The sequence below is a fragment of the Hirundo rustica genome, chromosome 4 (genome assembly GCF_015227805.2).
Source record: "Hirundo rustica isolate bHirRus1 chromosome 4, bHirRus1.pri.v3, whole genome shotgun sequence".
In the NCBI taxonomy this organism is placed as follows: domain Eukaryota; kingdom Metazoa; phylum Chordata; class Aves; order Passeriformes; family Hirundinidae; genus Hirundo; species Hirundo rustica.
In genome coordinates this window covers 20,720,910-20,733,677 of record NC_053453.1, presented here as the reverse complement: position 1 = coordinate 20,733,677, position 12,768 = coordinate 20,720,910, and the positions used below count along the sequence as shown (strand labels likewise).

At 36.6% G+C, this 12,768-nt stretch overlaps 1 protein-coding gene across 5 annotated transcripts in view; it reads right to left on the bottom strand.

Moving 5' to 3' along the window:
* Positions 1–1,823: 1,823 nt before the first annotated feature.
* Positions 1,824–12,768, bottom strand: part of GRM8 (glutamate metabotropic receptor 8) — a 328,659-nt gene continuing 317,714 nt past the window's right edge. For 3 of the 5 annotated variants that reach the window (XM_040062862.2, XM_040062864.2, XM_040062863.2), the window contains 2 exons: positions 7,389–7,635; positions 1,824–2,402 (listed from right to left, as the gene is read on the bottom strand). In XM_040062862.2, coding sequence (XP_039918796.1) covers positions 2,353–2,402; positions 7,389–7,635 — 297 coding nt within the window. In that variant the 3' untranslated portion in view covers positions 1,824–2,352. Of the gene's footprint in view, positions 2,403–7,339; positions 7,636–12,768 lie in introns of all 5 variants that reach the window. The other 2 variants (XR_005700607.2, XM_040062865.2) reach the window with 2 other exon arrangements.

Genomic DNA, 12,768 nt, shown 5'->3' with positions numbered 1-12,768 from the left:
CGCTTATAGGGGGTAGGAGGGAGGAAAAAACTCTCTCAGCCTCTCAGCCGCTCAGCCTCTCAGCTCTCAGCTCGGAGCTCTGAGCCTCCCTGCTCCTCAGCTCTTGAGCTAATAAACATCTTTTAACCTGCTCCGCTGAGAGCCAGCCTTTTCTCTTCTGCTGCTGTTGGCTGTCAGGATACTATTGGGTCCAGCTGCTAAGCCGAGAAGCCGAAACGAACTGGGACCTTCTGTGGCTGTGTTGACCCAAGCTAGCCGGAGGCCACCTCCCGCCCGGTGCGGGACGGAACCAGACACAATCATTTAGATGGAAAAAAATACTGTACCTAAACAAAAGTTTAGTTATTAAACTTCATGATCTCAGCTACTGCATGAATGTGAAATCTGAGTGGACTATTCACAAACTGCGCATAAACACCCTATTGAAGTGAAGCCTGTAGACCAGGGCTGCTCTGTAATTCATACAGTGTTCTCATTTATCTGATTAGTTACATTAATGCCAGTGGGACTTATAGCCTTAATATACTCCATGTTTCAGACAGAATTACACAGAAAACGCACAAACTAATTTACAATCCATTTTTAACCTACTGTTCAACCAAAAGAAAATGTATATTGATCCTGGCAAATCTGTTCACAGTAACATTTTCTTCAGACTATTTTGAAACTGCAAGACATTTATATATCATATACCAATCTTTATGCATATGTAACATATGTTTATGTGTATATTAAACGTGCTTTAAGTGCAATTCCCATGTACTGCTTTTTCAAATGCATAAGGTTATGCTTAAGTGAAGAGGTATAGATGTTTCAAAGTATTTGAAAATTTTTTTGTTGCGTATTGAAAATTAAACTGTGAGGATAAAATCACAAGGGGCCATCCAGGCTAAGTCTGGAGACAACATTCAACGATCAGCTGCACGTGAAGACCCATTGACTTGATTAATGGTAAGTACTGGATGGAGTGGAAAGGTCTTACAGAACATCCATGACAAGTGTAGTAACAAAGGAGACAGCCCCTACCCGTTTGGGGTTTTTTGGGGGTTTTTTTGAGGGGTTCAATAACATGATAGATATGTGTTTTTCTTTTTCTCTTTCTCTTTGCATAGTTGTTGATAACCTCACAAAATTATGGGAATTAGAAGATGAGAAGATTATTAGATTGTAGATTGGCATTTATTTCTTTGATTTGTGTTTATAAGGCAATAGTACATATATTCACTAGGCTACTGCTTTCCAAATTCTCCACTGATTTCTCTTCTGTTATTTCAAAGTCACCTTTATTGAGATATGCATCTGCTACATTCTCCTGTCAGAGACAGGGTACTAGGCTGAAGAGACTTTCAGCTTAATCCAGTCTAGCTGTCATAAAGTTTTACAAACTGTAAGTTCCAGAAATGAAAAGGATCAAAATTATTAGTGGAGACTCAAAAATATAACACAATCATACAAAATAACTACTATCAGGACTCCTTTACCTTACAAACATATAAAATGAACTTACTTTGAGGGTGAGAAGAGGGGAAAAAATCCTTCCATTAGAAAATATATTCACAAAGCTTTGAACAAATAAATTCACACACTGCCGAGTACACACACACACACACACACGCATGCAGGCAGGCATGCACGTATGTACACACACAGGTGCACACATACACGCACACATACACACATGCTTAGAGTTTACACTGCATTCTTCTGATGCCATGATTATTATTTTATTTGTACACCCACCTTTACTGCACATTCTAAACAAACAATAGACAACAGTATAAGGACTCTTCTTCCTTAAAACTGCAACAAAACAAGTCTCAACATTTGCAAAACATTCCTTTATTATTAGAAATAAATTATTTTGTATAAAAATTAGCATGCATTGACCATTGCATTTATTTTAGCATAACCCAGGACTTAATTCAGTCAGCCATCACGAGAAACAAACTCATCTTCTTTTACGAGTTGAACAATGTAGGACAGGAAAGGAAATTGTCACAATCACAAAAAAGTACTTACAAATATAACATCAGACATGATTTATTTCAACAGCTTTTTTTTTTTTTTTTTTTTTTTTCTCACAAGGTGACATTTGTTTTCCTTTTGTGATTTGCTTCCTTTTGTGAGTGAACAGTTCAGAAGCTTGACACTCTGTCTCTATGTTATAAAACTGGACTTTTCCTTCCCCTGTCTTTTTTTGCCTTTTGCTTTTGTTTAACCTTTGTTCTTTAGGAGACTGACTATTGATTTGAATGCAGTCTACTGATATTTTCAAGACTGAATTCTGGTGGTGGTAAAGTCTATGTTTGCAAGTTCCAGTCCTGCAGGTCTTCCAGTGAATTTCATCCCTGCTCAGTTTGTCTGATTGCTGTAACTGACATAAGTTGTCTTGGTAGAGGAGGCTGTAAATCAAAAAAACCAAAAACAAACAACAACAAAAAAGAAAGTTCAGGACTTTTAGAATCAAAAGAGGAGGAAAAAAACCATGTTTAGCATTTGAACCCAGACAGTGTCCTACTATATTTCCAAAAAATATGGTCCATGTTCATGGAATAAAGAATGTTTAAGGATGTATATAAGCAGTGTATAAACTGGAACTCAATTTCTGTGTTCATGACCACTAATTTTGTTTATGACTTGGGAAAGCAGAGGTCAATAGAAAGGAAAAATTATGAGTGGTCAGTATATCCACACGGAATTTCAACACCTGGTTCTATTTTGTCTGAATTCCATATAGACATTTTTTACTTTATAGATTGGATTTTTCTTTCTCTTCTACTGTTTGAAGACAACTTTGCAGTTAGTGGTGGTTTGTCCACCTAGGAGACTTATGCTCCTTGAAAGGAACAAAGGTTAACCCTCTCCAAATTAGAGAAACTGAGCAGATAGTCCTGACAGAACATATTATTTGAAGAAAATTAAGGTCTCCTTATGTTGATGGTCAGCTGATCATATCTTCTTTTGATCAAAGCTGATACTCCTTGTTCAGAATGAGGCAATATGTGGAGAGAATTAAACAGCTTTACTATAGCAAAACCAAACAGCTAGGAATCTTTTATGAAAGTTTGTTTCAGGTTCTAGCCCGTACATCTTTGCTATTAAGAATTATAAAAAATATTCTATAAAAATATGACCCTAGTCATATCGCTCAAGGTTAATGCAATGGTTGGAGGAGGACTGTGGTTACACAAGGTCTCATAGTTAGTTTTCTAATTTTAAATCAATTGGGTACATGGAAAAACAGACTGCTGGGGGACTGAGTCTCTTTATTTCTCTATAATAAGGTCTATGTTACACTGCATAAAGAGGAAATTTACTTTCTAAATATGTTTTATATTCCATCTGCTACAGACATGTTCTGCTTATGATAGCGAAGATTTCAACTGGCAGGATTGTGGTGGTGCAAGAGCAAAAACGTTGCCTGGTCTATAGATTCAAATTTTCTATTTCCATAACTTTCTTCAATTTCTTTCTTTTTTCTATATAGTCTGGTGAGAACAACCAAGATAGATAGGAAAAGCATTCTTCATGCTAACTCCTAAATTTAGCCCACCAATCTGATGATTTGTGAAGAACAGACTACAGAAACTGAAAAATGAAAGCTTCTGTCTTCTGTATCATAGATTAAACTAAATAAAGGATCACTAAAATCGATGCAAATTAATAGTGGATAGCATAAATAAGTTTACTTCTGGATTTTTGTCATGTTTTCTTAGATTTTTTTAACAATTTGAATCTAATACTGCATTTTCCATTTTTTTTAAAGACACAACAGAACCTGACCATTCTTTTTTTTCTCTAAGAATGTATATATAAGGATGAATAATCAATCAAAAGCTGCAAAATGTAATCTTTCTTACTTTCACTTGCACAGGTAGTTCCAGTACTTTGTGTCTGCAAAAAGCTAATTCATGAAAGGACCTCTTTTGGCACACAAAGCAAGTCTTTCTCATAGCTGATCACAATATTCAAACGCCAACATGAAATAGCTTTATTTGCATGTATTGGGACACTTGAAGCAAATATAGCCTCATCTACATCTTTCAGATCTTTCAAATGGGATGTACTGCTCCCGTCTGAACTCTCATGCTCCCACAGCTGGATTTCTGAGAGGATTCTATTTTTTCTCTTGGCCTGCTAAGTTCCTACTCAAAATAATGCAGGACTGATGAAATGGCACCAAGATCTTCAAGCACAGAAGGATTTTTTTTCCCAGCTAATAAATAACAGATAAATGCACATCTGGAAACTCTGCATACTTGGGAACAAAAGGACAGAAAGATCAGAGCTTATTTTTCCCCCTTTCCCTGAAAGTAGGGTCAGATACATGATCAGGTTAAGTTAGATTACTACATTATTCTATATGAGCTGAGTTGAGTTCTGTGATAACTTTGCATGTGCATGTTTTTAGCCCACAGCAATGTAACATAATCAGATTTATCACAACTCAGTAAGCTGAATTATGTGAGGACATTTGCAAGAATACAATAAAAAATACAAAAATAGTAGTTACTATACCTCAGCTGAGATAGAATTGTAAAATTGCTTTGTAACTTTGTAACTTTGTAAATTGTAACTTTGTTGTGTATCTGAGAACAAACAATTTTGAAAGAATTAATCTAGAGTTGATCAAGAAAAAAAATTTATCCAGTGGAGTTCTGAGTGTTGCTACTTCAAAAAATTATAGCACAGGAATTTGATATGGAGAATAGTTTGAAACATATTAAAACTAATGTCATCTCCAAATAACATTTGTGGTATTTTTACATTATAAATATTGCATGTGTCTTTATATTTCTGTGGAATAAGTCTAGAGTTCATGTCTGGGAACCCGACAGCTTCAGCAGCTGGCGTCCTCCTCTTTAAGACTGTTAGCATTTCATGATAAAAACATGAACTACATTTGGCAAGCCTAGATGGCCAGAAAAAGTAACTGACTTGGCTCAAAATGTTTCTGAGAATAAACACTCTTTTACAGTTCAAGTTACTACTTTGCTGTTGGAATGAAACAAAAAGAAGAAGAAGAAGAAGAAAATAAAAGAGGATCTAAAGCAATGTAGAATGATTACTATAATCTGACCTATATTCATTTAATGTACTTGTCATTGCCTTCTTTAACTGCACCTGAATGGGTTTTTTAATCCTGTTTCCCAGAAACACCTTGTTTGCCATGGAATATGGACCTATTCCCACAAATAAACCCATGAACGTATTCATGTGGAAGACAACATAGAATAATGTGTGCTAGGACAAACTAGATAGAGCAGAGTTGTCTCTGGATGGGAAGCAGAAGGGATAATGTGACTATCTCATCCTTTTCTCACCTAGTTATGAGCATTGCTGTCATTACTAGTATTTGTGCTTGGCAAATGGGAGAAACATTCACTGTCCACTTCTGGTATAACAGGAGTAGACTGATATTTTGCAATTATTTTCATATGCTATCACTGAAAAGAAATATCTATCTCACATAGAGTCAGTGCAAGAAGAAATTTTGTGGTGTCGAGAACTTTTTACAAGTGACACAGTGAAAAGGACACATTGTGCACTTAAAATTCACAGAAACCTTCAAAAGCTTTGACAATTATTTCAGGGAAGAGGGAAACCCGTCTTGAGCTAGAACCCAATTACATAGGGAGAGCTTTCTGGAGTGCAAATGACTTGACTGAATTTTTTCCCATGAAGCATTATGTTGGATGAAAACCTAGTCAGGATATACTTCTAGTGAGCTCAGAATTATATAGATGTGTTACTGTTAAATTCCTGTTTAGAGCACAGTAAATAAGCATTACCCTACATACATGCACTACTGGAGAAGCAGACTTCCTTCCAGTAGCACCTGTTCCTATGAATCATGCATAATCATAGTTTAAGGAATAACAGTCACAGCATTTCTTAATTAGGTATGGTAGATAAACATCAGATACCCAAGATTTTCTTATAAAACACTCTTTCTCACCCTACTGTGAAAACCCTGCTTTAACCTCTCCTTGGAAGTTTATAATTCTGCACACTCAGCAAATCCCTGTCTCTTTTCCTTCTGAGTTTTCTTTTGGTGACTTCTGAAGAGCTGCAAAATTACTGAGTCTTTCATATTCCTATTCTATTCTTTGATCCACAAAGAATTTCTGTGCCTTTCTTGTTTGTCTTTTGTTACATGTCATAATCTGAAGCTGTATAATCCCATAGCTCACTCTAGCAGTTTTACACATTATGAAGGGTCATGAGGTTTTTCAGTAAAACAGTTTGTACTCAGTATCCTCCATGCATCAGCAACTATAGTATGGTAGAGTTATGGAACTACTTTTATATAGTCTTCAATCTGGCAAACTCTAATAGATTTCACTGGAGGGTTTATTTTTCAGAAATAAGTACAATATTTTAATGAAAACTTGGTACTCCCTTGTCTCAATGTGCTGAACCAAACCAGTACTATTTAAACACTAATATCAACCAAAAGCAATAAAAATTAAAGATAAAATATGTCATTTGCAGTAAAATGACTGAAGAACTTAGCTGTCTCAGCTGCTGCCCATCTAATGTGACATCTAACTTCTCAATAGAAAACAATTCTCCATTTCTAAGCACTGGGTATAAGGTTTTGCTCATATTTGATTATTATTGTTATTATGAAGTCCAGTTTATAAAATGATATGTCATGTGGTGGAATGGGAGCGGTAACCTCTGTTTTCTTCTTTACCAGACCAACTTAGAGATGTAGCTAGATTCAAGGACTTTCCTGACATGGGAAAGAATTGTTTTTCCCATTAAAAACCTACAGTATATCAGAACATGTAATGATTAAGCTTCATACAAATTATGATTTTGTACCAAGATGAGTAAGACCAGAACAAAAACCTGGATGGGAAGCATTTTACTGGAAAATGTTACTCATGAGTTGTGATAAATGTACAATTCAACAAATATTAAGGTAGAAAGGTAAAAAGTATTATTTTCACTTCCATATCTGACTGCAAAATAAAAACCATGTTAGCTGTTTTCATTATAGATTTTTTTCAACAGCTTTTGAGTTTTGAATATACAATGATGATCATAAATACACCTCATGAACTGTCAGGACATACCACTGGTACAGCAATGTACAACACATCAAAATAGCACTAGCTAAAACAAACATTTTTTTAAAAGATGTGGCATTTCAAAATCTGCTTGTGCTTTTTTTTTTCCTATTAGCCTCCTGTGAAAATCAATTTCTTTGAAACAACTCTAGACATTCCTGCATTCAGAAGTACATGAATTCTGACACATTTCTGGATTCATGCAGAACAAGCAACAAAAATATTTATTATCAAAAGAAAGTGCATTCTTGTGAACGTACATCTATTAAGATGTGCTGCCACTCTTGACCAAGTCTACAGATGACTTACTGTTGGTTTCAAGACTTTCACAGAGTTCAGTCTTGACTTCGCCATTTGGTCTGTCATTTCCTTTTTGTGTCAGTTTGCTTTGCATTGTAGCAGCTGTCACTACAGCCTTGAAACTCCGCTTCCGTTTTTGAACATTCTGCTCTGGATGAAAAATGATAATATAAACCTTGGGCATGTAGAGCATGCCCAGAGACACAGAAGCACTTAAACTCATGGAGATAGTAAGAGTTGTTGTCTGGATGTACATCTAGGGAAGGAAAGAAACAACAACATAAAAATCACTGTTATATTGATTTAATATAAGAAGGAAAACAAAGTAGTTATCTTAAAAGTACTAGGTGTGAAGGGAACATCAAAAGGACCCTTGGCTTTGGTTGTTTTTAATTATAGCTGAGTATGGTTGTTTCCTGTTGGGTTTATAACCTTAAGAGTAGGTGGTAGTAACAACATAATATTCATGAAATTTTGTTCTCATAAAAGTAACAAAGATGTTGCAGCAAATGCATTTTTAGGAAAAAAAACCCAAACAAACAAACAAACAAAACCCAAACAAATGAACAAAAAAACCCACCACCACGTATTTCTGGACAAGAAAACAGGAATGACAATAGAGTTAGCCTTGTGTCATCTATTTTACCAGACAGAAGCCTCTACACCAATATGCCACACGGTGATTCAACAGTGTGTGCAGCATGGCTCAGCTGACAGCAGCATAATGCAGAATCTAATAGAATCTTTTATATAGCCTGTGAGTTTCAAGCTGGAAAAAAAATTAGTTACCCACAGTAATGCTTGAATATTCCTGGGTGTGTTGGGGAGTTTGTTTGTTTGTTTGTTTGTTTGCTGTTTTTCCATCCTACTTTTGAATTGTAATCACAATGCTCTGTTGTCACACAATTAAGTTATTAATATGTCATGGTCCTGACTAAGAAATCAGAAAATTGAAGAACCATGAAATTTCCTCACAGAAGACCTCAGTTCCCTATAGATACAAAGGGAAAATCTGGCATTTCAGAGTGAGTCTGTCTGGTTTTTATTATCACCTACAAAAAGAAGGTAATTCTGGTCTTCCACAATAGCATAAAAGAAAATGACAATGATCACTCCATAAGAACAGCAGATAGAAATTTTTATTTGAAGAAGTATTCAGCTAGTATATTAGCAATACTAATTGTAGCTCTGGTCAACATTTATTTTTCCTTAGGAAATTATTTTTTATTAGCTAAATTATGAACAAACAAAAAATACTTTACAGTTCTGTTTATGTAGGGAATCTCTCAGTAATCCTTTTTATACTGAAAAAGATACTGAAGTTAAATGTGCTCAGTGCCTTGGCAGATGATTCAGTGACAGTGTTGTCAGGTATGATTTTAAGCACTGGCTAACACTATCACATTAACCTGAAGATAAGGTGGTAAGTCTGTCTGCAATGTCAGCTTCAGATCATCATTTTTTATGAAGTGCCCTTGGGTGACTTGGCTTTTGGCAGAAAAGTTGAGATATAATAAACTGTTGTGCACTATTATAGTCAAACATTTTTAATGTCTTTCAGCCAACAAAGTTTTTCCATTAGATACTTTCTCCTTAGAGATCACAAATAAACTGTGCTCTCTCACTTAAAGCAGTCTTAGGTAAGAAAAAAACATGGACTCTGAATGACCTTATAGAGTAACTGTATAATTGCACAGAAATACAAATACTATGCCAAATACCACCATAAAAAGAAGGGTAGCCCAATCTGCTCTTCAAGAAAACACTAAAAATACTTCAAAATTTGTAAAAAGATCAACCTGCTTTCAGGCATAGCACCAGCCTGAAAAGACAGTCTGGACTGTCTTTCTGTTGTGCTGAGGAAAGTTACAGAAGCAACACCTTCCTTCATTTCAATCATACATCAATTCAGTACTTGAGGGAGTAATATACTCTTTTCTCACACTGGTGAAATAATTCCATTCCTTTCAATCTCCAAAATGACAGTGATGTGCCTGAAAGCAGAGCTACATTATGCATGAGCATTTCTCATGAAAACATTACATGATCACATTAGTATAGAGGTTTATTCAGGTTCCTGTGGAAGGATCACTGTGCAGATGCATGTTCACATGCAGGCAGCACGAAGACGTCTGTTTCTCCCTGAACCAAATTGACTGATCTCCAGAAAATCTGGTACAGCAGTGGCTTTTAGAGTTAAGCATTGAATTAATCAGTGTCTAAAAGCAAAAGTATTTTGGTTCCCAAACATGAATATATTTCCTAATGGGATTTTCACAACTGAAATCATCATAAAGAATACATTTTAAGAACTGTATTATGTATGAAAGTTGCATTAAGCATAAAAATTCCTTTTGAAGCTTTACCATCTTTTAAAACTGAGTCATGGCAGTTACGTGCTACCTATGCCTCACCCATGCATTCTGTAACAGCCCCTGGCATTTAAATATATTTTGAGGTTTTTATTTCTTATTAAAGTACTCAAGTTCTAAGACTTGTCTTTCTCTCATGGTTCAGTGTAAGAGTGACATGATAAAAAGGTTAAAGCTCCAAATGTTACAGGATAAATTGCATGCATTACTTTATTAGTAACATTAACAAATCTATACATCGTAGTAGATCTCAATGATCTTTCTAGCAATAAGAGGTGCCACAGTGCCAAGGTCTTACAAATACTAAAGAGTATGTCAATGTCAGCTTGAAGGCTTACATTCAGCTAAGCTATGTAAGTGAAACAACCCTGAACCTCATCATACACTGAAAAATTAAGATCCCATGGGTCTCAGCAGAGGTATTTTTTGTGACATATGTCATTACATCTAATTTTCTGTGGACTTAACTGATGACCAGCACAACAGCCTATTTTAAAAAATCCAAATCACAATTAGTTTCATATTGTCAATTACAGTTCAAATGCAGTGAGGTTTATTTCCAATGACTGCTGTGTTTTTGAACCAGCCACTATAATTATTGAAAAATCAACAGTAGGGTGAACTGGGAGTTTTCAGACAGGACAGTTTTCAGATAGTGAATATAGCCTTTAAAGAGCTTCAGACTTAGGGATACTCTTTTTCATGAATCCCTCTTACTACTTACTCTTTAATAAAGCTAGTGAGAAAGAAGAGTTTCCAGACACTTGCTAGACCTCGAGGGAAAGGCTTTGAACATGTCCTCACATACACACATTGTGTGTGTGTGTGTACATCTATCTGATTTTATAGGCTAATGCAACTGCATACTCAGCTGGAGGCTGAATTGTCCATGACTGCTTGAGTCTGATTCCTTTTCCTACTGTAATCATAGAATAGTTTGGGTTGGAAGTGACTTTTAAAGGTCCTCTAGTTCAGCCCCCCTCCAGTGAGCAGGGATATCTTCAACTAGATCAGTTTGCTCAGAGCACCTATCTTGAATGTTTCCAGGCATGGAGCATTTATCACCTCTCTGGCTACACTGTTCCAGTGCTTCACCATCTCCATCATAAAAAAATCCTTAGTACTAGTCTGAATCAACCCTCTTTTACTTTAAAACCATTAACCCTTGTCCTATCTCAACAAGCCCAACTACTTTTTCAAGTAGCCATTTGCAATCTGAGAGACTAATTATAGGACAGAAATATCTCTTGCATTTAATTCTTCCTGTCTTTGGAATCCCCATTCGCGCAGTCAATGAGGCCCAAGCCTAGCAAACTGGATACCATACACACTTGGTTTGACTTTTCTCTGACTTTACCTTGTTTTATTCCTGACAAGAGGGTGATGATGTTTTATGGCTGTGCATTCTGGGTACTTTTATTATTCTGGGAACATAACTACCTGTAACTTTTACAGAATTAGATGCTCTAAAAATCAAGGAGCAACAAAAGTAGTTCAGTTTAATAAGATATAAAGTCTGAATAATTTTTAGTGTGTCTCACACAGTGGTAGCTCACTCAAAGTTACAGGAGAATAAAGATCCCTTTTTTACAATGATTCATAGCTACACAGAAATGAATTTCAGCACTCCTCACACCAAAATCCCCTCTGAACTACAAACTTTTTGTCCCATAATGCCTTTCACAAATGTAACAAAGACTGCTATATCTGTGCTCCTTGTTCTTGACAGTCAGAGGATATGTTACAAAACTAGAATCATGGTAGTGCAAGGAAAAACACCCTTTAAACTACGGGAAATACTTGAGACCTAAATACCTTCCTGTCTCCATCCTCCACCCCAACCCCACCCCAGAACTGACACAAAACTTTTTATGTACAATTTTAACCTCTACAATTGACAAAGGATTTGTCACAATAGACAGTCCCTTGTGCAAAAGATTTAGATCCCTGCTTAGACACATGATTTATCTATCCCACAAGTGACCTAGACCCTTTCCTCATCTGAAGCGTCCTACAAGCTTGGTAGTACAGCTCTTGGATTATCCTAACTCAGCAGGTAAAATAGACAATGGCCATTGATTGTAGGACTATGTATCTCTTTCTACTTTGAAACCTGAAATCCTACATAGGAAACATTGGGCTAATGAAACATGTTTTTAGTAAAACACAGATACTCTAATGAGTTCTCCAGTTTGAGAGTACTTGAAATTGAATTTTCTCCTTGGTAACTTGAAAAAAATTCTATGTATGAAAGCAGGTGTATACACTGAATTGTCCCAGTGCAGGTAGCTAAATGACTGCCTCTCAGCTACCCCTCACTGCTTTGAAATAAAATAATCCCCCAAGTCCCCAGTAGTGTCCCATCAGTTTGGTATTTGCTGAGGCCAAGTTCAACACAAAGCAACTACTTTCACTAAAGAAAAAAAAACTAGTTATGTCACGACCTTGTCCAGACTGCTTCCTTGTTTTGAGTCCTCCCTTATTTTTACATATAAGACAATATTTGGACTCTCTCCAGAACTATTGATTTTCTCATGCTATTTATTTTTTGTGGCGGTGCACAGTTTATTTGTTTTATGTAAAATTTATACAGGTTTCTGTGTTGGTATGTTCCGTTGTACCCCCCTGTTCTTTGTGATAGTTCCTCCCCCAATGAGTTGTTATGTAAGAGTTCGTTTCTTGTCAATCATCCCTCTCCCTCTCCTGCCCCTGTCAATCCTTTCCCTCCCCCCTTGGGCGCCCTGTCCATCACTCTAAGGCCCCTCCCTGGCTTCTGGAAAGATCCAGGGGAGGCGTCGAGTGATTGGCGGGTGCCTGGGAAATCCCTGACCTCCTTCTTGTGATTGGATCCCTGTTCCAAGGTTGACACCCCCTGTTACACCCCTTTGCTCCCTCATTGGCTGACCCGTTGTCGCCACCCCTACTTCCACCCCCGCTTAAAAGTTGTTGCACATCTCTGCTCAGGGCTCTCTCTGGGCAGCAGCTGACTGAGGCGGAGCTCCTTGCTGGTCTCCCCT